General features: G+C 42.2%; 1 protein-coding gene across 2 annotated transcripts in view; it reads left to right on the top strand.

The window, feature by feature from the left end:
* Positions 1–861: 861 nt before the first annotated feature.
* LOC111156936 (protein phosphatase 2 regulatory subunit Bbeta) overlaps positions 862–27,660 on the top strand; it is a 432,155-nt gene continuing 405,356 nt past the window's right edge. The window contains exon 1 of one of the 2 annotated variants that reach the window (XM_022518093.1): positions 862–954. In XM_022518093.1, coding sequence (XP_022373801.1) covers positions 876–954 — 79 coding nt within the window. In that variant the 5' untranslated portion in view covers positions 862–875. The remainder of the gene's footprint in view (positions 955–27,660) is intronic. The other variant, XM_022518092.1, reaches the window with a different exon arrangement.

Here is a 27,660-nt window from a genome sequence, read left to right as displayed (position 1 = left end):
AGATCGACTTACTTTTTCCATGCCATCGGGGCACACCGGTCAGTGAAGGGTCAGTTTCCTTGGGCTTAGCCTCCGTTCTTGTGTTGTGGCTTTAAATTCTCACAGCAAATAACTCAGAACCAGGTTACTGCCTTGGTGTGATGGCTGGCAGGGGAAAAAAAAAAGCCTGTCGTGGAGCACAGAATCTGTCTGTGTTAGCCCTCTGTCACCGGCTACTCACCCCAGCTTTGGGCTTCACCTAAATGATAAATGGTCCTATTGTTTGCGCTTTCGTATTAAAAAACCATAGAGCTAAATCTAGACGAAGCAAGGACAGAGACCCATTTCATTGCACTGTACTTTAATATTCTTGAGACCCATGGCATTACGGGTGGCTCTTTTAACAGCCATCCCTCTCCAGGGTGGAACACTGTGCTGCCTTTGTTTCATCTGATCTTCCAGCTGAAGAAGAGATGGTCACTTATCCTCAGTGCTCCCCTATCCTGCTGGATTTCTCTTGCAGGAGGAGAAACTGACCACACGGGAAAAGGTAGAGGTTTCAGGCAGGGCATTTCAGCGTGTGTTTACAGGCAGGACTGACTTACTCAGCAAATCCTGCTCGGAGAAGCTGCAGCCAATGAAGAGGCTATATCCCGGCTTGCTTGGGGGCTTCTGAGTTTGAGCTGCATGCAGAAATGTAAGGCAGTGCTTCCTGGCGCTGATGGCAAAATGGGCCCCATCTCCAGTTATTCCTCGGGCTTCCCAGCTTTGCAGATCCAGGGGAGAACCTACATAAACATATGGTGATGTAGCCAGCTTTAAAGGCCAAGAGAATCCTTATGGATTCAGGAGACTGGTTTTTTATTTAGATTTTTATTTTTTATTTTTGTTGGAAGATGAAATGCTTCTCTCGTTACCTGCCTTACATCTTCAGACCTCCGAATACCATCCTCTCTTCCAGCTGCCACACGGAAGGTACAGACCAGAGAGGGAGAGTGTCCGGGTGGGTGGGAAAAAGTGGGCTGGTGTATGACTTCCCACAGGCTCTGCTGATACTGCTTTCTGTAGCTAGCAGATGACTGTCGTTCCTGGCAAAAGCTTGTATCTAACAGACTTAGATCTGCTTCTAAAACCAGTCTGTCTTCTGTAAGGAAAGGGACGTATTTTCTAAAGGGCAGGATAATATCGCAAAGGTGATCTCAAAGCTGATCTAGCCGAGTCGGAAAAAAATCAGAAATATTTTGCCAGTTTCCCTTATTCCCCTTCACAAGCAGACAAGTAATTGGAACTCCTGTTAAGGAAGAACATTTTCAGTAGGTGCTGCCACAGACATTTATCCAAGTTCTCTGTTTTGTCACTGTCTGTTTAATAACTTGGTGCATGTCCAAGAAAGCAATTAGCAAAATAGTATTCGCGTACTACATGACTGTGGGGTGTCGGTTGTCGGATTGTTTTGTTGGGAGTCTGGACTTAGGTTGCAGAGCAGGAAGACACTGTTGACTTTCAGCGCTTGCTGGAAATGGGGTTTGTGGGGGTCCTAAGTTAATGCCTTACGGCAAGGGTGAGCTGAGCCTCATACAAACAGTTCCCAGTCGCCGGTCATTTTGGGGATCTCTGCTACCTTCTAACCTATCGCGCTCTGCATCTGTATGTATGCGCGTGTGTACTTTCTGTGTGCACGTGTGTTTGTGTGTGTGTGTGTGTGTGTGTGTGTGTGTGTGTGTGTACCTCGTCAACATTCTGGCAATCCACCTTCATCCAAATGCTGCAGGTTTCAATGCTTCTGGAGCCAGTAGCCGGTTGTGCATATTCTGTGTGTGATTTGCCTGTTTCTTTTGATCTGCTACATCCTTGAAAAAGAGCAGTTTCAAGAAAAGCGGCTGGCTGGCTGCTTTTCAGTCTGAGGCTTGCCCTACAAGCAGTACTGACTGAAGAGGGCTGGGGCAGTGAGAGGCTGCCTATACCCTCTGTCCAGCCTCACTCTCTGGAATGGAGCTGGTGAGCAGCCTGTTGCGAAAACCCACCCTTGTTTCTCCTCCTCCTCCTCCTCAGAGTAGGAGCTGGGGATCGTGGGCCGTGTAGAGAAAACAAGGGGAGTGTTTATTATTCTGTGAAGTGATTTTCAGTCATTGCCCCCGGAGAAAAGCAAGTAGAAGTTTGGGATAACCCTTGAATTGAGACCAAGGATGATATTTTTCACAGACCTTCATATCTTAAGGATTTTTTTCCATTAGATATTTCCCTTAAAAATTTTATTGGTGGCTATAGGAGATGACCCACTAAGAAATCTTTCCTCTTACAGAGAGAAACTTACTAAGTCTTTATGTGCATTAGGGAGGGATAGGGAATGGCATGGATAGAAATCTCCAGGGAAACTTCCCATATACAAAAGACCTAAACTCATATAGGAAGATGCCTAGATGACTTTTCTATTTCTGATTGGTCCCCCGTGCTCTCCTCCTAGCTTAGATTTTGAGAACCCAAATACGTGGTCTATTGCTGTTTTGTATATTAATCGAACTAAAGTTCCTACCTCATACAGACAACTACCACCCCCAAGAACTTTCTTGAAGTGTTTTTTTAACCAAATTTAACTGTTGTGCTCCATCAAAATGGAAAGCCCGTTTTATTCCTATCAAAACAATTTCTAATTTGCTACCTATCGCCAGGTTTAGGGGGTGGGGGGCAAGGAGACTTGTCTTTTAATCTGTTGTGACACTCATAGACAATGGGTAGGGATAATAGCACGTGGCAAACATTAACTTTGTGAGTGAGGGGCCAGAGCTGAGTGGGGAAGGCATGAGTTAAATACCAAGCAAGTAGGGCCAAGTCACTTAATTGCTCTATGCTCAATTTTACCTAAAAAATGGAAATAAAGAGACTTATTCCCAGGATATTGAGAATTCAGTGTGATCGTTTTAGTTCTTTAGGAAGCTTGGTACATGATATATGCTGTCTGTTTTGCAGTCTCCTGTACTTTCTTAGGCTGTCAAGTTACCCTTTTTTTATTACATTATCTTAAGTAATGAAGAGCTTCCTCAAACACATCACAGTGTCCCTCAGGAACTAGTTACACTTACTTAGAGTTTGTCTGAGGAGAAATGTGAGAATGGATAGGAGTTTGAGGTTTTATATTGTTAGCTATTATGTTGCCCTGTAGTCTCTTCTAGAAAAGTTATGGTTGCAAACTTCATATTTTATTTAAATGAAGAGGCAGAGAATGAATAATTGGTGTATATCGCCGGGAACATCAAATAACTAGAAATACCCAAACCATCCCTTTAAGATTAATTTAAGAACAACTCCAAAAGCTTCACCAATTGCTGGGGCACCTGGGTGGCTCCGTTGGTTGAACCCCCAACACTTGATTTTGGCTTAGGTTATCACTTCATGGGGGGTGGGGTTGAGCCTCATGTCTGGATTCTGCACTCAGCGTGGAGTCTGCTTGAGACTCTCTCTCCCTCTTCTCCTGTCCCTCACCCGTTTGCGTGCTCACTCTCTCACTCTCCAATAAATAAATGAATACAATCTTTAAAAAGAAAAAAGCTTCAACAATTGCTGGGGTTCTTAGAGGGTGGAACCATTCTAGTTAAAAGACAGGTTTTCTGCCCAGATTGTCTCCACATTGTTTTCTCAGTACAGAAATATCACGGGCTTTGAATTTTAGCTCTGCCACTTGCCAACTGGCTGAGGTTGGGTAGTTATTTAACCTCTCAGAGTTCAATTTCCCATTTGCAGAACATGGATGATGATACGCCATAGGGTGGCCACAAAGAAAGATATTCAGAATGCCACACACGGTGATAATCATAGTAGTAGCAATAATAGCAATAACAATAATAATAACTGACCTTCACTTCTACTGCACTTACTGTGCCCCAGACATTATCTGAGCGGATGATATAGTAATGCATTCATAGGTAGGGTAAATCAACAATATGTGGCCACAGATAATAGTTGTTTTTCCTTTCTGCTCTCACTTTCAAAATATTAAAAAAAAAATTGTATTCCCTCCCTCAACCCCCTCTCCCCAAACACAAAAATGCTTGCCTTGAAAACCTCTCAATGGTTTCTGATGGCCTAGCAGGCCCCGTGTGTTCTGACCCCTGCCTGACTTTCCTGTTTGAGCACATGCCATCTTGTCTGGTCTCCAGCCACATAGACCATTCTTGGTTCCTTGGGAATCTCCCTCCCACCATAGACTTTTGGGAAGCTTCTCTCTCCCCTAGCCCCATTCCTTGTTAATTCTGGCCTTGGACTCTCAGCTCAAGCCAAGAAGCCATCCCTGGCCCTCGGGTCATGATGGTCATAGCTCTTAGAGAACGGGCTGCTTCAGAGCACCTGTCCTAGTCTGTCATCATAAATGGCCTGGTGAAACTGTTCTGTGAATGTCTGTCTTCCTGATAGACTGAAAGCTTCATGGGAGCAGGACCCACATGTAGTTTTGCCCTCTATTATACCCCCAGCACTAAAACAATGCCAAGTACTTAATAGGCAGTCAACAAATTTTTATTGAATGGAATGATGACAAATACCAAGGCTGCTGTGGGGACACATTTTTAAAACACAGGCAAAACACATTCTACAAAGCATTAGCTGCTACAGGAATGCAAGCTGTTCTAACCATTGCTGGTCAGGTACTTTTCGTAGCCACACTTGAGGGGACTGGTTTTATGACCATGCTCTACTTTACCTTAAAATTAGAAAATATGAAGGGGAAAAAGGCCAACTAAAAAATGCTGGTGCACGAACAGGGTTTTGAGAGGACAGTTGGATTGTCTTTCCTTCTCTGTGGACCTCGTTAGAAGGACACATCACTCCCTCCACCACGGTGGGGAAGCATTCATCCAGCGAACTGTTTCCAGGATTAGAGGCACAGAATCTCAATCACAAGCAAAACAAAAACAAGAACAAAAACAAAACAAAACAAAACAAAACAAAACAAAAAAACCATTCCAGACAGGACAGAGATAAGAGAACCAGTCAAGTATGAGGAGCCTTGCCTGATATTTTCCAGTGGACCTAATTTGGCACCCAACATGGGAGGGTCTTTTCTAGGCCCTTGAACAGATGAGCAGAGGTATTATCTCTTCCTGAAGGGACCAGGGTCATGTGCCTTGCCCCGAGACATTTCCTTTCCCTGAGAAGTCGCCCTCATGTTTCCGTGCTGTAAGACACTGCTCATCTCTTAAAAGTCAACTCCAGTTGAGGCTTCCCAGGAAGACTTCCTCAAGAGCTCCAAAGAAGGACTCGCTATTCTGAGTCATGCAAACCATAACAGTTGTGGGAAGAAGGCTCCAGAAGGAGAAGCCAAGCAGCACTACAAGAATCCCTGGCCGTGTGCGCCAGGCTGGGCCAGTATCGTCGTCTTTGCTGCTCACACGATCTCATCTCAGATACTGCTCTCTCCATGTTACAGGGGAGGAAAGTCACACACACAGGCCATACTTAGTAAACTCGCAGAGCTAAGACTCAAGTCCACACTTTCGGAATCAGAAATCAGTTCTCTTAACTCGCACCTGACGCATTTCCTCCGGAGTACCAGCATGAGAACAGCCTTCGGATTGGATGGCCCCAGTCTGTTCACATGTCTGTGTCCTGGTGGCCAGGAGCAGCTTGGGCACAGGAATTCTGCCATTTGTCTTTAGGCTCTGAGTCCTGGTTAGCACAGACCTTGACTGGGAGTAGATGGTTAAGGAATGCTTCATAAATAAAACACTGAATGGGAGAGTGACCAATCTGCCTATGTATCCATGGTTCTCCTTTGGGAGGAGGAACCCAGAAGCACAGTACCTTCCAGAGACCCCCAAAAGCAGGCTTACTGGAAGCCTGTACCCACATTCAGAAAAATACACATTTTTCTAACTCTTTATCATGTTGTAAATGATAATAAAATAATAACTAAAACATACAATGCTCATTATTTATCTGGCATAATTCTAACATATACATGTTTGTGGACGTAGGAACGGGTGTGTGTATTCCTCATCATAAACCTCTCTGAGGGAAAGTTGTTGTTATCCTCATTTTGTAAATGAGGAAACTAAGACACAGAGAAGTTAGGTAACTTGCCTAAAATCACACAGCTGTGAAGTGCAAGGATTAGGATTAGAACCCATGCATTCTGGTTCTGAGGTACATGCTACAACAGGATCCATTCTTCTCTTTTGTGCCTTTTTATGTATTTATGGAATTCTTGTTTTTCATATTTTTGGAATTCTCTTCTTAGCCCCTTCCACATATGTAGAACCAACCCACTCTTTAGGCCCACATCAAACACACTTCCACCCACAGCTTTCCCTGACTGTTCATTTTCTCAGCTGCATTTAAAGCCTTTTCCACACATGCACTGTGATTCTCTTATAACATAGAGGTAATATTAGGCCACCTGACCAGGTTATTGTAAGGGTTAAGTGAGACAGAATCTTACATTGCTTGACATATATACATATATATATATATATATATATATATATATATCTATGTATGTTTTTATTTGTTTTTTTTTTTAACATTTTCTACACAGTATCTGTTTTGTCCCTGCTTTCATCCAAGGCCAGCCACATACTGGGGAGCTGGATCCCACTCCTGACACCAACTCCAGCCCTTCATCCTGCACTTGTCTGCTGTCTGTGCCTCATCACTAAGGCTTTTCTCTCTATAGGATCGCTGGTGTGGTTCCCCAACAGACTGTCAGTCACCCTGCTTTAAATACTCATCTCACAGTCCTGTATCCACCTCTAGCTACTGCCCATTCCCTACTCCTCTTTGCAGAAAAATGCCTTGAAAGAGTCATCTATATACAGTTGTCACCTCTTTTCCCATCTCTCTGCCAAAGCTGTTCTTGGGAGAGTCCCCCGTGGCCCCCTCACTGATCTGGCCCATCCTTCTCAGCCAGGTTCCTCCTAAGGCAGCTCTCAAGCACCCTTGGCACAGGCAGTCACTGCTTTCTTCCCAAAAGGGCTCCTTGTCTAGGCCTCAGGGCCCAGAGTTCCTCTCCGTTTCCTTCTCTGGCCATTGCCAGGCCTCAGACTTCTGCCTATTCCTCCTCCTCCTCTTGAGCCATAAACACACAAGCCCAGGCCAGAGGCTTCTCCACCTGCTCTTTCTCCTAGGTGGCCTCCACCAACCCCATGGTATGAGACATTGTCTTCTCAACCCGTATTCCCAGCTCCAGCCTCTCACCCCAAATGCAGACCAGTGCCCCGAATGGCCTACCCAGCATTCCCGCTGGGATGCAATAGTGGCCTCTAAACCTGACTCCTCATTCCCCTTGAGAAAAACCTGCTTGTCCAACTTCTTCTCCAGCTTAAGGAATGAGAACTCCAGTTTCCTAGTTACTCCAGCCAGAAAACCTGGAGTCATTCTTTGTTTCTATTGTTGTCTCATATCTTTCTTCTAGTTCTACAGTGAATCCTCTGTGCCTAACCTCTAAAAATATTCAGAATCCAATTACATCTTATCAAATCTATCACTTGAATGTTTCTTTACCAGAGAGGCCTTTCCTGGCCTTCCTGCCTAAGATCTCTCTCTTTCCATCTCTCTATCTCTATTGCCCAAGCTCCCCCTCCACCCAAATCTCTCTCTGTCTCTGTCTCTCTCTCTTACACACAGACACACACTCCCTAGTTACCTTTACACTGCTTTAGCCCTTCTCTTACTGGACATGTCCTATACCCAGTTACTTACTTGTTGCCCTTCTTTTTGCCCTGTAGAATGTAAGCTACATAACAGCAGAGGCTGTCTCTGTTTCGTTCACTCCTATATATCTTCAACACCTAGAACAGTTTCTAGCACATAATAAGCACATAATAGATACTTGTTGATTGAATGAATGGGTGTATTAATGAAGGTTTATGTAACCTTTCAGTAATAAAATAGGGAGAATGGACTCTGAAACCAGATGAACCTGAGTTCCAGTCTCACACGGAAAATTACTCACTGGGTAACCTTCATTTACTTAACTGGTGTATTTCCTTCTCCAACAATAACATATCAGGGTATTGTTATGAAGGTGAAAAAATTTTTTTTACAATTTTATAAAAAATGCCTGTTAGTATTCAGTGAATGAGACTTAACAGTATTTCTTCTGATTTTTTAAATTAAATTAAATTAAATTAAATTAAATTAAATTTTCTTTCAGTGTTCCAAGATTCATTGTTTATGCACCACACCCAGTGCTCATGCAATATGTGCCCTCCTTAATACCCACCACCTGGCTCACCTAATGCCCCCACCCCTCCAAAACCCTCAGTTTGTTTCTCAGACTCCACAGTCTCTCGTGGTTTGTCTCCCCCTCCGATTTCCCCCAACTCACTTCTCTCCATCTCCCAATGTCCTCCATGTTATTCCTTATGCTCATAAGTGAAACCATATGATAATTGACTCTCTCTGTTTGACTTATTTCACTCAGCATAATCTCCTCCAGTCCTATCCACGTTGATACAAAAGTTGGGTATTCATCCTTGCTGATGGAGGCATAATACTCCATTGTATATATGGACCATATCTTCTTTAGTCATTCATCTGTTGAAGGACATCTTGGCTCTTTCCACAGTTTGGCTACTATGGCTGCTGCTATGAACATTGGGGTACAGATGGCCCTTCTTTTTACTACATCTGTATCTTTGGGGTAAATACCCAGTAGTGCAATTGCAGTGTCATAGGGTAGCTCTATTTTTAATTTCTTAAGGATTCTCCACACTGTTTGCCAAAGTGGCTGCCCAACTTGCATTTGCACCAACAGTGTAAGAGGGTTCCCCTTTCTTCACATCCTCTCCAACACTAGTTGTTTACTCTTTTGTTGATTTGGGCCATTCTAACTGGTATAAGGTGGTATCTCAATGTGGTTTTGATTGGAATCTCCCTGATGGCTAATGATGATGAACATTTTTTCATGTGTCTGTTAGCCGTTTGTATGTCTTCTTTGGAGAAGTGTCTGTTCATGCCTTCTGCCCATTTTTTTATGTGATTATCTGTTTTGCATGTGTTGAGTTTGAGGAGTTCTTTATAGATCTTGGATATCAGCCCTTTGTCTGTAGTGTCATTTGTGAATATTTTCTCCCATTCCTTGTGTTGCCTCTTTGTTCTGTTGACTATTTCCTTTGCTATAAAAAAGATTTTTATCTTGATGAAGTCCCAAAAGTTCATTTTCACTTTTGTTTCCTTTGCCTTTGGAGACAGGTCTTGAAAGAAGTTGCTGTGGCCAATGTCAAAGAGGTTACTGCCTATGTTCTCCTCTAGGATTTTGATAGATTCCTGCCTCACTTTGAGGTCTTTTATCCATTTTGAGTTTATCTTTGTGTGTGGTATAAGAGAATGGTCAAGTTTCATTCTTCTATACATAGCTGTCCAATTTTCCCAGCACCATTTATTGAAGAGATTTTTTCCCACTGTATATTTTTTCCTGCTTTGTCGAAGATTATTTGCCTATAGAATTGCAGGTCTACATCTGGGCTCTCTATTCTGTTCCACTGGTCTATGTGTCTGTTTTTGTGCCAGTACCATGCTGTCTTGGTGATCACAGCTTTGTAGTAAAGCTTGAAATCAGGCAACATGATGCCCCCAGTTGTTGTTGTTGTTGTTGTTGTTTTCCAACATTTCCTTAGCAATTCGGGGTCTCTTCTGGTTCTGTATGAATTTTAGGATTGTTTGTTCCAGCTCTTTGAAGAATGCCAGTGGAATTTTGATCAGTATGGCATTGAAAGTATAGTTTGCTCTAGGCAGTATAGACATTTTAACAATGTTTATTCTTCCGATCCATGAGCATGGAATGCTCTTCCATCTTTTTATGTCTTCTTCAGTTTCTTTTGTGAGTGTTCTGTAGTTCCTCGAGTACAGATACTTTACCTCTTTGGTTAGGTTTATTCTCAGGTATCTTATGGTCCTTGGTGCTATAGTAAATGGAACCGATTCTCTAATTTCCCTTTCTATATTTTCATTGTTAGTGTATAAGAAAGCAACTGATTTCTGTACATTGACTCAAACACTTCAAAGTATAGGGATGGAGGGTACATTCCTCAACTTCATAAAATCTGTCTATGAAAAACCCACAACGAAAATCATTCTCAATGGGGAAAAGCTGACAGCCTTCCCTTTGAGATCAGGAACATGACAAGGATGTCCACTCTCACCACTGTTGTTCAACAACGTACTAGAAGTCCTAGCAGCAGCAATCAGACAACAAAAAGAAATAAAAGGTATTCAAATTGGCAAAGAAGAAGTCAAACTCTCTCTTTTGCAGATGACATGAGACTTTATATGGAAAAACCAAAAGACTCCACCCCAAACTGCTAGAACTCATATAGCAATGAGTAATGTGGCAGCATACAGTATTTCTTCTGTATCCCCTACTGCATTTACCACAGCAACAGTCACATAAAGGTATTTGTATTGCCATACTGATTGAATCATTTTTGCCTACTTACATAGCTAGCTTTGGCGAGGGCTTGTAATTTGCCAGACCCTGTGCTAAATACTTTAGTTACCGCCTCTCATAAATCTCAGGAAAACATCACAACATCTAGTTGTCCTTATTTTACAGATGAAGTAACCACAAAATTGTATGATAATTTACCAAAAGCCACATGGCAAATATGGAGTAGGTCAGCGTTTTGTACCCAGACTATTAGATTCTAGAGCCCAGGTTCTTATCCGCTCCATAATATACTGGATTTTACAATACAATGCATAAATACAGCATTTTAAACATTGTTCTCAGCACATGGAAATTTAAAAGATGTAAAGGACTCATCAGTATTTTAAGAAGTTACAGTCCCGTGGGGGAGAGGAAGGCATGCATACACAACTCTAACAGGGGATTTTAACCTGATTAGGCATGAGAATCAGCTGTGGCAAATGAACAGGGACATCTCCACCATGTCCCTATTGAATAAGATTACCTGGAAGGGGGCCCCAGGAATCCTAGTTTTAAAAGATGCCCAGGTAAATCTTTTTTTCTTTTCTTTTCTTTTCTTTTCTTTTCTTTTCTTTTTTTCTTTTCTTTTCTTTTCTTTTCTTTTCTTTTCTTTTCTTTTCTTTTCTTTCTTTCTTTCTTTCTTTCTTTCTTTTTTTTTCTTGTTTGTTTGAAGATTTTTTATTTATTTGACACGGGGTAAGGGAGAGGGAGAGCAAAAGCAGGGGGATCAGGAGGCAGAGGGAGAGGGAGAAGCAGGCTCCTTGCTGAAACAGGGAGCCTGACGCGGGGCTCAATCCTAGGACGCCAGCATCATGACCTGAGCAGAAGGCACCTATTTAACCGACTGAGCCACACAGGCACCCCTACCCTGGTGAATCCTATGAACAGTCAGAGCTGGGAACCTTAGTCTATGAGAAACAATGGTTAGGGCTGAGGAATATATTCAAAGGGAGGAGCTTTGGGAGAAAGAGAACAATCAGTTGTGGGTCCCTTTGAACTGACAGAGTAAGATCCTGCAGCTAAGAAGAGATCGCCTTTGGTTAAGATGCCTGATGTCTGGCAGATAAGTGGCTGTCCTGGGAAGATTCGAGGTCAGTGTTACTCATTTACACATTCTGTGGAACTTCACTGAGCTTTTGTCTGCTTCATGGTAACTATGGATTTGCTTTAAGAGTGTCTATTTGGATACCAGCTAAAACATCCAGTTTTAATAAAACGTATTCAGCCCAAGTCATTCAGTTTCTTGGGCTTTAGTTTTGTCCTCTTCATAAGGGAGAATAAAAATTATGCCCATATCAAGGAGTTGCTTTAGTGAGTAAACATGATAATTCATACAAAGCGTACAGCATGCTATCCAGTGCATATGAAGAGCTCAGTGAGAGCTGTTACTATGAATATGATTCATATTAGTGGAGGCCTCAGAAGTCAACTTTGCCCTGAGTAGTTTGATGCAATGCAGTGATGGAAAGAATCCTAGGCCAGTGGTCCAGAGACACGTATGTTCTGGTCTTCTCTAGACATTGATGTCCCTTGATAAATTGCCTAATCCTGCTGTGCCTTGAGGTCAAACTGCAACATAATAAAACATGGTAGTATTGGTGTGAGACTAAGTGACAGTGCTTTGTGAAGTATGTCCCCCTCTTGAGCTACCCATATTAAATCAGAAGCCAGGAATGGTAACTGATTTCTAGGAGTTCCTGATAAAATCGTAAGGAACTTAGCAGCCAATAAGAAATGTGGAAGATAGAGAATAATGTTGAGTAAAAGCCAACGGGGAGTCAGGCGCTCTCCAGGCGTTATTTTCATGGGGAGATAATTATCACAATAATCGTGCGTGCCAATAGGCACGTTTTGCCAGTGAAGATCCTGGGAGAGGACTGGTGAGGTGAGCCATCCAGTTGGAACAGACTTGGGCTTTGGAATCAGTTAAATGAGAGTTCCAAATATGACTAAAGATATTTATCCTCTGAGTGTCTGTTTTCTCAAGGGTAAAAGAGAAGAAATTAGGTTTCCTTTTCAGGTCTATTGTAAGGACTAAAGACATTGAGTGAAGCGTGCCTGATGGCCACTGAGTAGATGGTCCCTGTACTTACTGTGATAGTTTCTTTGTTCCAAGCTGGTCTGAGGGCACATCCTTGGTTCCTCCCACACCATCATGTTCTCATCCAAAGGGGGGAAAAAAAAAAGGTTCGGTTTTGAATTCTTCAGTTCTTTCAACCTTCATCACCTTTGCTGCTTGTGTGTCATGAACACTGGCCAGCACAGTTCTGATGTATGTTTGCGAATTCACTGTTTGTCTTTAGTACTTGTGCCCCAAGGCAATTCCTTCCTTTGGACTCAGTTTTATTCAATTGAATAGAGAAATCACCAGTGGTGAAATCATCACCATCGTAAGAGAGACTGGCCCATTAGTTTTCTGAGTCATTGTTTCTTCCCTGGCAGATGGAGCTGGGAGAAAAGATGGGCCAAGATGGCCAAAGCCTTTATCTTCCCAAGTAGCTGCAAAAGCACAATTAGTAGGCGAAGCAAACAAAAGGCAAATGGATACCTGACTTCAAAGATATGCATGAAAGGCTGCTCGGCATCCTATGGTTGACACGTGGGAATGTCCCTTACCTAAAAATTGTAGGAGCAAATTGAATGGTCAGTGAATCTCCTTGCAAGAGAAATTAGTTGTGAATTCCAAAATTACAAGCATGTGCATAAAGAACATCTCTCTTACATGTCAGAGATGGGCTAGGCAGTGGGTTCACCGGGGATAAACATACATATGGTTCCCGCCCTACTGGAACACCGAATCATCAGGTTACTGTTAACTGTGGCAAATGTAGTAGTGGCAAGGACGTAGAGAGACATGGTCCAATAGGGTTTTGGACTGCCCAGGAAGAGGAGGACGTCTTCCCTGAAGAAGTATCTCTTGAGCTGAGATCTGAAGGAGAAATATGACTTACATAAAGGTGGAATGAGAGAGAATTTTCCAGGGAAAGGAGACCATGTTGAGAGGCCCTGTTACCAGAGGGTCATTGGTGAATGTGAGATTCTTAAGGAAGGTCGGTGTGATAGGCATGTGGAGACCCAGCAACAGAACAGCGAAGAAATAGGTCCTAGAGTGGTGGGTTCTGCACACCTCTCTGATGGCAATTACAGCCTTGACCCAAAGAGCAACTGGAAATTATTGAAGGGTATGAATCTGGGGGGAAAAGAAAGTCCATATTTGCAACATGAGAAGATTTGTCTGACTGCTGGCAGACTAGAAGGGCTAAGCAGTGGGTGGATCCATCTTGGGGAGTTGGCCGCTAAAAGTCCCTGTCCTTGCATTTTGGGGGAACGGGTCGATGACAGTCTGTATGCCCCAGATTCCTTAAGGTTCATTTGGCGTCTGAATCCAGTGCAGACACCTGTCCATTGTCTTGACATCCAGCCCAAAAAAGTTTCTTCTCAATGAGCAGTGGCAGGAATATGCTATGCTCTGTTCTGAAGAGGCAGTAAACATTCCCAGCACTGAAAAATAGACCGAGTGTGCTCTGCCAGACACAACACTCGCGAAGCATGATATTTAGAAGGAAGAGAAAGTCTGTGTTGGGACCAAACCACTAAAGATGTTTTCCTATCATGTTTGTTCAGCACAAAATGGCTGCTCCATCAAAGCTTCTAGATAGAACGGTACATCTGCCCAGCTGTGTATAAACATGTAGACACAGCAAGGTGACCTTCTCAGGAGAGGACCGACCAGAAGTCAGTCTCCTGGGCAAGGGTTAGGAAGCCCTGTTCTACCTTCGTTATTAATTCATTTTCTCATGGTCCTATACCCAAGATGGGGGAATGTCTAAGCATGTGGGTGAAAGCCTCCAATGTGAAATACTGCAGGAAAGCAACAGGTAGCACATTAACCAAAAAGGCGTGATATTGGCTGTCGGGAAACTGTGTTGGAGCCCTAAAGGAAACACAGTCCAGTTAAAGAAAAAAAGAAAAAGACAGTAAGCAAGGAAAACAAAGTCAGGCCCAACCCTTAGGCTACCTATTTCCATCTCATTAGAAAGAATCCTAGAACATCTGTTTGGGAGCAGGCCTCTGAAACAGTCCAGCCTTCCTGGGATCCCTGAGTCTTGAACAGCACTCCTGACTCAGAGAACTGGAGAATTCACTTCCTGCCAAAGCTGACCCTTTTGCTTCAGGACCCTGCTGACTGTCTCTAGATCTTCAAGTTGAGCTGACTCTGTTTCTTAGAATCATTGCAGTCAGTTTCTTCTCAAATCACAAATCTGAGGCCTTTTCCTCATGATAGTTGTACTTTATGAGGATGATTTTTGTACCGTGTGCAGGCTTAAGATTCCAATTTGCTACAAGTAGCCTCCTCTGACTTTACCTACAGTCATGGTCATAACAAGGAGCTTCGAGGGGCTTTACCCTGTTCTAAGTGTTTTCATGTATTAGCTCATTTAGTTGTAATAACAGCAAAGAGGAAATTCTACTATGCCCATTTTACAGATACAGACACTGAGGCCAGAAAAGTAAATAACCTGCCCGAAGTCACCCAGTTAGCAAGCAGCAGAGAGGTAGGACCTGACCCCAGGTAGGCTGGCCCCGGAGCTTTGTTCTTCCGCTTGTGGTGCAGGGAAAAGCACAGGCTTTGCTCTCACTGTCTCGCCTTTGAATCCAAGTTCCAACACTTCCTGTGACCACTTGCTTCAGATTAAGCCTCCATTTCTTCATCCATGAGATGGGGAACCAGGACCCCTACCTCCGTGCCGTTGCGGGAGTACAGAAAATAATGTCTTCCTTGCCCACCCTGCCTTCACACACAGGCTGATAGAATCAGTAAATGTGTGAGTATGTGAATGAAGACCCTCTGGGGTCAGCCTTCCCTAGCAAAGCTTTCTTATTCTTTGCCCCAATTCTTAAGTGAAATACCTATTTTAGGTTGCCTTCAGGCAGTTGGCCAGAAACAGGGCATCCCAGCATAAGCATAGGACCACAGATAGGAATGAAAACAAAACTATATGATAGCATCACCACAGATCATTGCTCCACTCCCCCCCAGGCCAGACTCGAGAGCACTGGGCACCCTAGAGATAAAGCTGACATGCTCCAAGAAAGTGGCCTTTCAGATTATGGAATGTCCCTGTTCGAAGCCCATTTCTATGAATGGCTTCCTATTTTACCCAGTGAAATCTGAAGTCTTCCAGTGGCCTACAAGGCCCAAGAGATCTGCACCCTGATGACCTCCTGTTACCTCCCCCTTCACTCAGCCCACAACCAGCCACACTGACCTGCTTGCTCTTCCTCCAGCAGCCCAAGCGCGTTCCCTCTCCAGGACCTTGTACTTGTCCCCTCTGCCTGGAGTGTTCGTCTCCCAACCCCATGGTTCTTTCCCTCACTTTTTGTATGTCTTTGCACAAATACCACCCTTCAAATGGGCCTTCCTGCCTACCTGATCTACACCTCCCAAGCACTCACCCTTTATTTTACTTCGTAGATGGCCCCCCTGGCCTGCCTATTCTACATTTGCATTTGGTTATCACCTGTTTCCTCTTGCTAGCCCATTAAGTCTCTGAGAGCAGGCTTTGAACTTTTGCTTGACATTGTGTCTGCCATGTAGTCGTTGGTGACACATCTTTGTTGAATATATGGTGAACGATCATGGTTAGCAGCGGCAGTGGGTAAGTGCAGAGACCCACAAGATGCTGCCTCTCTAGGAGGGCACTGGTTCCCAAGTGTTTGCGTACACACAAAGGTCATCCGCAGTGCTTGGTTTAAAATAGAGATTCAGGGGCTCACACACCCCCTCAAATTTGGAATCGGTCCATCCTGAGCAGAGCCCCAGAGTCACCACTTTTAAGAACCCCTGTGGCTGTTGAGCAAGTGCAGACCTTCAAGAAACGCTGTCCTAGGATAAGAGAAAGTAGAAAAATGCCACTAGAAAAGTAGAAAAACATGAGCAACACCACTGAATTTTGCATGGTTTCCTTCCTCCCTCTATGTCTGGTCTGAGATGTGGGAACTCCTGATGTAGCATTAGGGGGTGATGCTGGTGGGGGTCAGGGGTTCAGTGCACTGTTCATAGACACCCTTGATCTCTCGGTTGGAGGTTGGGTGGCTGCAGACTTGCTTAAGGAGTGCTCTTAGTGTGGTCTCAGATGCAAAAGGACATTGATATCCTACCTTGCCTGTGCACAGAGCCTTTTTCAGAATGGCTGCTACAGCCTGTGAGTGGGGGAGGGCACCGCTGGTCCTGGCGATTGGTATCAAACCAGACAGCCAGAGCTGGAAGAGACGCCAAGTTCTGGTCAGAGCCCCGCCCACCATCTTGCAGAGAGATTAAGTGACCTGCCCAAAACCACACAGCTAATTAGTTTAAGAGCCAGCATTGAAACCCAGCCTGTGGCTTCATTGTGGTGTTATGGCCTCTGTACCCCCTTTAAAAGTGGTTTCACTGTTCCTAACAGTCCTGTGAAGATCTTAGAATAATGTGCCGACCTGAGTAGAGACTCTACATAAAAGAGAGAGAAAACCCCTCAAGGGTAAACTGTATGAAGAGTCTACCTCCTGTCACACTGTGAGCATGCGTGCTGATAAGCCCTCAGAAGAACACCAGCTTACAGGTACTTTTAAAAGGCTGAGTGAGGTACTTGAAACAGCATGATTATTTTCACTTTTTAAAAGGAAGCTTATTTTTCTTTGAAATTGGCCTTATTTATACACAGAATCAGTGGAAAAGACTACTATTAGACATTAAGCCTTCAAGAATCTTCTCCCAAGTGCTATCTTCCCCACATTGGGTACCCGGCAAAGTAGTTTAGGGCCACGTATATAATACATATCTCCCCATGTTGTGCCTCCTAGGCACCGCTAAGCAACAGGCCGACCTTGACTGTGGAGAGCTCAGGGCTGGGGATTTGGGGAGGTCACGTGTTGCCTGAACTGATTCTTTTCCAATTTCTGCTACATCTAAACACGCCACTGTTCCAACTTGTATTTCGTCCTTTCCCATTGAACTGACCTAGGCTGAGCTTGCTCTACATGCTGGGGACAATCTCCTCCAAATTCACTTCATTTACAGTCTTCTGTTTGGAAATTGTGTTTTTGGCTCCGATTCAGATAAATTCAAACTGAGATGATCAATGGAAATGATCCTATTGGTGAAACAGGCAGAGGCTTTAGTTTAATTCTCTATTGATCCTCAGATACGCTCTGGGCATCATACAAAAATATTTATTTGACACAGCGTTGTCAGGTCATAGCATAGACCTCCATGAATTGATTGAAGTTTGAGGCTTCCAGGGATCCCCAGCCTTCATTTAGAGAAACACTTCCTCAGCAAGACCTGATTTTATAATGCCGTAGAAGGAAGGTATCTTCTACTCTGTAAGTTTTAGCTTCTTACCTTTTTTCTTTTCTTTTTTTTTTAAAGAGACTTGAGAGAGAGTGAGAGAAAGCATGAGAGAGGAGTAGGTCAGAGGGAGTAGCAGACTCCCCACAGAGCTGAGAGCCTGATGCGGCACTCGATCCCAGGACTCTGGATCATTACTTGAGCTGAAGGCAGTGGCTTAACCAACTGAGCCACCCAGGTGCTCTGTAAATTTTAGCTTCTTAAAAGTTAGGCTCCCAAAGCTTGCAACTGAACAGGGTAAACAAATCAAAGGTATGTTCCAGGCAGCTGTAACAGTGCCTGGGGCTTAGCAGCAACTCAGTAAACATTCGCTCCATTCTGTTCTTCCCCCGTCTTTGTCTATAGACATAATAATGTTGGCTCATTTCTTGGCCCATTTATTAAATATTTCTTGGGTGCCACTCTGTGGGATAATTCTAGACAGTATCCACAGGTAAGAACACAGCTAGATCCTTGCTGTCATGGACTTTAGGTTCTCATGGGGGCTGACAGGTAATAAGGCATTACAAGCATTAGGTCATCAATAGGGTGACAACCAAATTAGAGCTAGATCCACACAAAGAGATTCAAGTAACATTTAAATAATGACCTTGCGTATACCTAACTTCATACCTGGTCTCTTTGGCAGCTGTCAGAGCATTCACAGCTCATTCTTGGGTGCTTACTGGCAAGTACGTGTCACGTCCCCTGTGCTGATCTCTCCTTTCCCATCTGGTGCTCTCATTCTGCACAGAATGGTGGGCAGATGTTGCCAGTAGCATGATCTTCTGTAGAAGTGAAGCCCTCTGGGAGCTGAGTCTGCAGCCCCAGGGACAGCATGAATTCATTTGGATAAGGGATCAGGCAGAGATCGGGTTCTGGAGCAATTTCAGGAAACAAAGCAGCCACTGCCCCTGACCTCGGGGTGCTTGCCTTCCAAGAGGGGAAAAGGATGACCAGAAGTAGACCTCAAAAACAGGGACCTTTCAAACAGTGAAAAGGGCAGGGAAGAAAGTAACAATAGGGTAAATAGCATAGCCAGTCACGGGAATGGCAGGCGACCAGCTATAGGGTCCACAGGAGCTCCCTCTGAAGCTGAACCCTGATTAATGAGAAAGAGCCATCCATGCCATCCCTTCGAAGAGCCCAGGGAAGGGCATTCCAGGCAGAGGGATCTGCAAGCGCAAAGACCTGGAGACTGGAATCAGCTTGCTATAGTCAGGGAATGGGAAGGTGGATCCTTGTATCCTTTTGTGGTAGGTTTTGCAGCTTTGTTTTAAAAATGTTCTCTCATATGTTTAGGCCCTATAACTCATTAAGCTTTCTAAAGAAGCAATATATATTAGTAGTTTAAAAAATAGTTTATTTACATCTGTAAGGGAATTATTTAATGACTGAGCCCTGCAATCAGATTGCTTTTATATAATACTGGATTTTCCGTCTGCTAGCTTAGTGACTTTGACCAAGTTACTTAGGTTTTCTGTGCTTCATTTGCCATAAAAGGGGATAAGAACAGTGCCTACCTCATGGGAGTCTTTCTGTGATAAACTGAGATAATGAACATAAAGACCTAACAAGCCCCTAGTAAGTGCTCAAAGCATGTTGGCCGTTAGAATCCCTCCATTGTTGCCCCTAGAAGTTCACATCCTTGATCACTCTTGCCATCTTTTTATTCCCTGATCCCCCCCAGCCACTCACGAATACATTTCTGAACAATCGAATGCAAAATAATTTCCTCAAATCTTCATATGTTGGATGCCATTGAGATCCTTGAAGTTTTCCATGTAACTTTGTAGAGGAAGACCCCACGAAATCCTCACCAAATTGAGCCCTGGCTCTGAACAGTGCTTTCCACAGGGAAGATGGTGGGCGACACTGTATAAGATAGTGCTCCTTCATCTCTCTTTTTCTCTCTTCCCTACTTTTTCATAGCATTCATCACCACTGGTCATATTAAATGTTCACTTGTTTTGTTGCTTAACCTACAAGAGGGAAAGCTCTATGACAACAAGGACTTCTTTGCCTGGTTCGGGGCATCATCCCCAATTCCCTCTAGCAGCGCTGAAAGAGTAGAGTTCAGTAAATCCTTGTTGACTGAATTCTGTTATCTACACATTCCTCGAAAAACATCTGGGTGTGTGTTGCTTATGGGTCAAAGAGCCTTGGTTACAAGAATAGTCCGTATTTTTAATGCAACCTGTGTTGCCAGCTTCTCAATGACCCAGGAGAGTAATTCGTGGGGAAGAGCTGATTCCATAAATAAGAAATATTATGTTTATTTATTATTCATTTATCCATTCAACAAATATTTTTAGGTCCTGACTTCATGCCAGGTAGCATATTAGATGCTGATATACAGTGGTGGATAAGACCGACATGGTTCCCTGACCTCAGGAAATTAGAGACTTGTAATTAAGCATTCTAATTTTTATAAAAGTCATCTCCTCCCCAGCTTCAGCAACATCATTTTTTCATATAAATCTGAAGACTAGAACCTAGAGGGAAAAAAATAAATCCTTCTGGCAACAAGCCTGTGAGTGGGCAGCCAGGAAGTGCTATTTCCAGCCCGACTCCTTCCTCCTCCCCCACTCTTGGGGTACTGGCAGTTGGCGGAACAGTTCCACAGATGGCACACATGTGTGTTTCCCCGTGGCACACGACGTTTCCTCTCTCACCCTCCACACACATGTGCATGCACGTGCACACACACTGCCCAGCGGCAAACTCTCATTTAGCACCAAACACCCATCCTGGGGAACTGGCAATAAAATTCCAAGTGGCACAAGAACCATAAGGTAGACAGGAATAAGAATTTGCCCGTCTCACTCCCTCTTCACAGCACGCAATATCACACCCTCGATTTGCCAGCTGCTTGTTTGTCAGACAAACTAGATTGTTGTAAGCAGAACTAGTCTTTTAGAAAAAAGGCAAGGGCAGCTGCTATACAAGGAAACTTGAGAGTTAGGTAACAGAGAATCTGAGTCCATATGTATGATTACCAGTGTTTCTTAGGATGTATTTATTTGTCAGAGAGAGAGAGCGAGATAGCATACAAGCAGGGGGAGGGGCAGGCAGAGGTTGAAGCAGGCTCCCTGCTGAGCAAGGAGACTACATGGGACTCCATCCACAGACCCTGGGATCATGACTTGAGCCAAAGGTAGATGCTTAACTGACTGAGACACTCAGGCGCCCCTGTATGTATGATTATATATATCCCAGAATTAAGGATAGGCTCCCATCCTACTTTTTTTTTTTTTAATCTACGATTTACGCACATGAAGATCAGTTTCCCTGATCAGTTTCCCTGGATCATGATGTCAGGAATCCCTCTCTTTTGAGTTTTGTCTGATTTGGGCACTAAGGGAGCCCATAGTATAGACTCACTCAAACCACCGAGCCCACACGCCCTTTTGTTGTGATTTAGCGGTTTTGTGCATACAAGTCTCTCTATATTTCTTAAAGATTTTATTTATTTGCTTGAGAGGGAGAGAGAGCACAAGCATGGGAGAGGGGCAGAAGGAGTAGGAGAAGCAGACTCCCCACTAATCAGGGAGCCCTAAGGAAGTAAGGCCCCATCCCAGGACCCTGAGGTTATGACATGAGCTCCCATTTTTTTCCAAAGAAACTACAGGTTCCCTGAAGAGTTGCATGTTGGCATGTTTGGATTCTCAAACTAGACTGCTTGGGTTCACCTGAGTCTACCTCATACTAACTTGAGCAAAATTATTTAACCTCTATGACATATTGTTTACCCATCTATAAAACTGGCTTATAACAGTACCTTCCTCATGGGGTTGGTGTGCAATTAAATGAGTTAATTCATAGAAAGTGAATAAGTCAAACAGAGAGAGTCAATTATCATATGGTTTCACTTATTTGTGGAGCATAACAAATAGCATGGAGGACATGGGGAGTTAGGAGAAGGCAGTTGGAGGAAATTGGAAGGGGAGGTGAACAATGAGAGACTATGGACTCTGAAAAACAATCTGAGGGGTTTGAAGGGGCAGGGGGTGGGAGGTTGGGGGAACCAGGTGGTGGGTATTAGAGAGGGCACAGATTTCATGGAGCACTGGGTGTGGTGCAAAAACAATGAATACTGTTATGCTGAAAATAAATAAAAAAATAAAATAAAAGCATTTTCAGACAAAAAAAAAAGAACACTGAAAAACTAAAATTAAATTTAAAAAAAGAGTTTCCTCACATATATAAAACACCAAATAATATGTTTACCCTCTAATGCATCCACCGTTGACTGATCTCGACAAGAAGTAAACCATCACTAAATTGTTACAATCCAGGAGGCAGCCTTCCTAATCATAGGATTTCATGATTGTGTTCAATGGATTTTAAGGTTGAGGTTGATCTTCCAAATACATAAAAATACCCAACTTTTGTAGTTCAAGATACCAATATAAGACAACTAAAATTCTAAGAAAATTTGTTAAACAGAAGCAACAATTTTAAAATGCTTTGCATAGTGATTAGAATTCCATAGTGCCAAATAACTAGATAAAACATTAAAAGTTTAGTCAATTATTCAGGCATCTAAACCTTCTTTTTCCTTCAGTTTCACTGAGATATTTGAGGTTGCATAGAGACAGTCTCTTGGTCTGTGTAAACTTTATCTACCTAAGAGTTTTCTCAACTATTTTTCTCTTTTCCTAGTCTCTCCTATTTCAAACAGTATACTTCTTGGGGGTGTATAAATGAGTTTCTATTTCTCGTGTAATTTTGTTTTTTGGATAACAGAATGAATTGGTCAAGCAAAACCTTAAGATTAATTGGTCAGGCGAAGTCAGCTTGCTGTTTTTCCTGAACAGAAAGCCTTGAGAATCTACTAATTAGAGAGTTGTTCTAATACTAGAAGAGGAGATTCACAGACAGTGACCTGACTTTGGCTTGTCCTTCCTTCTGGGGTTGATGTTAAATTAATGGAGTTCACAGTCTGCTATCAAAGTTTTATCCAGGCATCATGAAATGAATTGCTTACTCTCACACATGTCTTCCTTATCTCCCTCCAACCCTTTCTCCCTCTCTTCTCCACTACCATTACTGATAACCAGAAGGATTGTTGGGCAAAAAAATTAACAATGATGTAAAACTCCTCCTTGTCCTACTTGGTTTCTTGGTTCCTGAAGTTCACTTGAGAAAGTAAGATGAGATATTGGTTAGCTTTGTGACTCTGGGAAAGTAATGGAGACATACAAATCTTAGATTTATGAAGTATAGATTATGAAAGGATCTAATGCAGAGGGTTAATTTGATAAATCGATGGGATAATCCAGCACCTTGTTTGGCACCAATAAGAGATCAAAATACATGAAGTTATTTTTATTATAAGAAGTTGCTAATAGTTCTATAAGAAGAGAGGCAATGTAGGCAAGGGGAAAATTTACAGATTTTAAACTTTACTTCCTCTATTTTCTCTTAAGTAAAGAAAGAATAAAGAAGGACTCTTCCCAAAGAAATGATGGAACAACAATGGTGTGAGAGATTACTTGTCTTCAATTCTTTCATTCTCTTACATGTCCCATGAATAAGTAATGATCACCTATTGTGTGTTACATGTTGTTTTATATACTGGGAAAATGATAATGAATAAAGCAGACAATCAAAAGAAAAAAATAACTGCAGCTAGTTGTAAGAACAGTGAAGAAAATAATATAAGGCAATACAACATAAGAATGTGATAATAAAAGATTGTGTGGCCTTAGATAGGGTGGGGTGGTCAGAGAAGCTTATGACTTGAAGGATGTGAGGTCATCAGCCATACCATACAAACACCAGGGAAGATTCCTCCAGATAGGGGAAATACTGGTAAAAGGGATTTTAAGCAACAATGAGCCTGGTATGTTAATATAAAAGAAAACAGGGCAGTGAGACAGAACTTTGCAGGGGAGAGAGTGGTGGTACCACCAGTCATAAAGGAAGTCAGAGGTCAGACCATGTAAGTCCTCAAAGGCTATGATAAGGGGCTTGGTTTTATTTACATGTGATAGGAAGCCTTGGGTGGTTTAAAGCAGGTCAGGGACATAATATACTTTGGGGTTTTTTGTTGTTGTTGTTTTGTTTTTTATAAGTATCCTTTTAAAAAAAAAGATTTTATTTATTTGACAGAGAGGTCACAAATAGGCAGAGAGGCAGGCAGAGAGAGAAGGGGAAGATCTCTGCTGAGCAGAGAGCCTGATGCAGGGCTCGATCCCAGAACCCTGGGATCACGACCTGAGCCGAAGGCAGAGGCTTAATCCACTGAGCCACCCAGGTGCCCCTATACTTTGTTTTTTTTCAAGTCTCCCTTTTGTTGCTGTGTGGAAAATTCAGGGAAGCTATCCCAGTTGACTGGATAGAGAGGAATGAGGTTGGATGAGGAGGCAGCAGAGGTAATGGAGAATAAAGGCTGGATTTAGGATCAATTATTTCAGAGATAGATTGATTGCTAACGGATTGGATAAGTGGATGTGGTGTCAGTAGGAGGTATATGAGTGGCATTCCTCTATTGAATGAGTGACTTGTGATGTAGCCTTTCATATAACAAAGAATGAGGATAAAACTGTATCTCCAGCCACACACATCCCTCCCAACTCCACTCTGGCCAGATGTCATCTCAACAGAGTGACACACAGTCTAGCTATGGGTATCTTTTCACATTCACCCCACAAATAGGCAGTTTCTGTTACCATGTTCTGGACCAAATTCTGAGTACTGGTCAAAGAGTAGGAAGCAAGATAGGCACACCACTGTTCTAGTGGAACATAGGTTCTAATGTGAGGAAAAAGTCTGTCAATAATAAGTAAATATCATAAAATATCAGATACCCAAACCACTATTGATAAAATAAGGACAGAAGGATGTGTTAGTAAATCTTGGGTTGCTATATTTGAATAATTGTTCAGGGGGGCTTCTGTGTAGGAGTATTACAGTTGTGTTGGAAGCAGATTAACTTTGAGTCATGTGTTCTACGTCTATGAAGTGACATCTCCTAGGCCATTAGATATTTGCATCTGGAATATTGGGAAGTAGACAACACTAAAGCAACAGGTAGGATTTAAATCCAGAGGCCCCGGGCACCTGGGTGGCTCAGTGGGTTAAGCCGCTGCCTTCGGCTCAGGTCATGATCTCAGGGTCCTGGGATCGAGTCCCGCATCGGGCTCTCTGCTCAGCGGGGAGCCTGCTTCCCTCTCTCTCTCTCTCTCTGCCTGCCTCTCTGTCTACTTGTGATCTCTCTCTGTCAAATAAATAAATAAAAAATCTTTAAAAAAAATAAATAAATAAATCCAGAGGCCCAAGTGATCATTAAGCAAGAAAGTAGAGACTGAAAATAGAAGGAGGCCAAGAACCAAGCTCTGGGAATTCTTTAATAGTTATAGGTTGTACAGGTGAACAACTAGCAAATGAGATCGAAGCATCCAGACTTAAAGGTGGAAACAGGCCTGTGGCATTACTGAGCAGATAAGCTGAGCTCTCTCCCCCATCTTCTTCCCTCTAGCCCTCCATCCTCAGGAAACACCAGATGATGTCTTCTCTTTTAATGGGATTCTGGGTAGGGTCCAGCATTGTGATGTAGGGTGGTACTCTCTTGACCAGAATTCATCCACCCAAGTCATCTACATGAGTAATTGCTTTGCTCTTGGAGGAAGGACAAAGTCCTGCATTGTGGGAACTCTGACATCAACTGTGATCTTCCCACTTTTGAGCCAGGAGGCTTCTGAATCAGTGATGCTCCCTCCAAGCCTGGTGGAGAAGTATCTGATATGCCAATCATATCTAATGACTCCAACCAGGCAACATAGTGGGCTCTTTCTAAGAGAACACAAACAACAAGAGAAAGCTTCTAGGGACAGTATAGCTCTGTAGAATCTAGCAAACCTCAGACTTCTCAAGGGAGCAGGCACAGATGTTATGAGAATAATAAATACGAAAAATAGCTTGGTGGAAGCAAACACATGGATACATGGGGAAGGGGAAAAGGAAGGTAGATCGTAATAGCAACAGATGAAAATCATAGGCTAAGAGCATAAAAACATTCAATAATTCAAATTAAGAACTCGATCACTTGAGTTAAGAGCTGCTGTACTACAATGGGAGGGAAGATGATTGACAGGAAGTCATATCAATAAAAAAGAAAAAATCCAGACAGAAACAATGAAGTAAAAAAGTATGAAAAATAAGAAACTAGCTTAAAAGATACTTGAGACATAGTATATAGGTCTAGCAATTGTAACTGGAGTCCAAGAAGTGGAAGGAAGAGAGATAATGGGTGAAATCTGTCCTTGAGAAGACTCTGGTTTGAAATTTTACAAATTGATACAAGTCATTGGCGGCTCCAGTTTCCAGAAGTGTATTAATTCCAATTGAGATGAGTAAAGAGAAAATTATAGTTAGGTACATCATAGTAGTACTACTAAAAACTGAAGACAAAGAAAATCTCAAAAACGGGCATAAAAATGCACTACCACCAAAGAGAAAACAATTGCACAGTTGACTTTTCAACAAAAATTAGGGAACTCCAGCAGACAGCAGAGTGACAGCTTTAAGATGTTGAAGGAAAATAACAGCCACTCCAGAATCCTGTATCTCCTAAAAATATCCTTCACATATTAAGGCAAAATAAATACATTTTCAAGAAACAAAACCTGAGAATGCTTACTACAAGCAGACACATTTAAAAATGCAGAACTGAGTAAGCAACAATGAAAAGTGTTGAATATTGATGGAAATTTTTGAAAATAATAACAGTTTAAAATATAGGAAAAAGTAGAAGGCAGGAGACAGAGATGGGAAGATTAGAAAGTTAAGATGTTTAAGAAGGTCTTAGCTTTTGGGAGGATAGTGAAACTGCTCATGAAAATTATACTCCAGTAATTAATAGAGGTATACTGTAATATACCTCTATTTAAAAATATGTTTTTCAAATTTATTTTTAAAGAATTATTTTTAAAGAATAGTGTAAAAGTAGTTTTTTTAATTTTTAAAGAATAGACTAGTGTAAAAGTAACAAGATAATAGAGGAGAAAATCTTAGAGTTAAAAAATGTACAATTGATTCAAAAAAAGACAAAAAAAGAATGAGAGACAGAACAAGTATAAGTGGACTGAAAACCCCTAAAAACAATGGCTCTCGGGCTGAATTTTATAAATCTGTACTATAAATATGTATGATAAAATCTCTCAGCTGCATATAGAAGGGAACATTTCAACCTGATTAAGGATAACAACAAAAACCCTATACCAAACAGTATACTTCATGGTGAAAAGGTGGTTGTTTTCCTGGAGTTTGGAATAATACAGAGATACCCTCTTTCACAACTTCCATCCAATGTTATACTAGAGTTTCTAGCCAGTAGAGTGAAGCAAGAGAATGAAATTAAAAAAAAATACAGATTGGAAATTAGACATGAAATGTCCTTATTAGCAGATGACATGATTGTGTAAATAGAAAATATGTATTTATAGACAATTTGAAGTTATTTTGCAAGGTTTTTAGTTAATAAAACTAAGTCCTATCTCCACATAATAGAAACAAACATTTAGGAGACTTTTTTTTTTTTAGCTTTTACCATTTATAATAACAATTTAAAAAATCCAAAACTTAGGAATAAGTCTAAGGAATAAAGGTCAAAATATTAATACAAAAAGTAACTTTTAAAACTTTACCAATAGAAAGAAGATTTAAATAGATATATGTTCACAGATTTAAGATAGTCAGCATTGTAAAATTGTCTCTTCTGTCCCAACTTTGTTGAGAAATACATATAGAGAAAGACGACTCTAATCAAAATTCTAGAACCATTTCTGTGGAAGTTGAAAAGTTATTCTATATTTATCTGCAAATGCAAAGGGTGAAACATAGCTAATACATATTGGAGGAATTCACCACTTATGATGATTTCTTATAA

The sequence above is a fragment of the Enhydra lutris genome, unplaced genomic scaffold (genome assembly GCF_002288905.1).
Source record: "Enhydra lutris kenyoni isolate GAN:26980312 unplaced genomic scaffold, ASM228890v2 scaffoldscaffold50, whole genome shotgun sequence".
NCBI lineage: Eukaryota > Metazoa > Chordata > Mammalia > Carnivora > Mustelidae > Enhydra > Enhydra lutris.
Note: the sequence above shows the minus strand (reverse complement) of the source record. Positions and strands in the feature narration are given on the sequence as shown.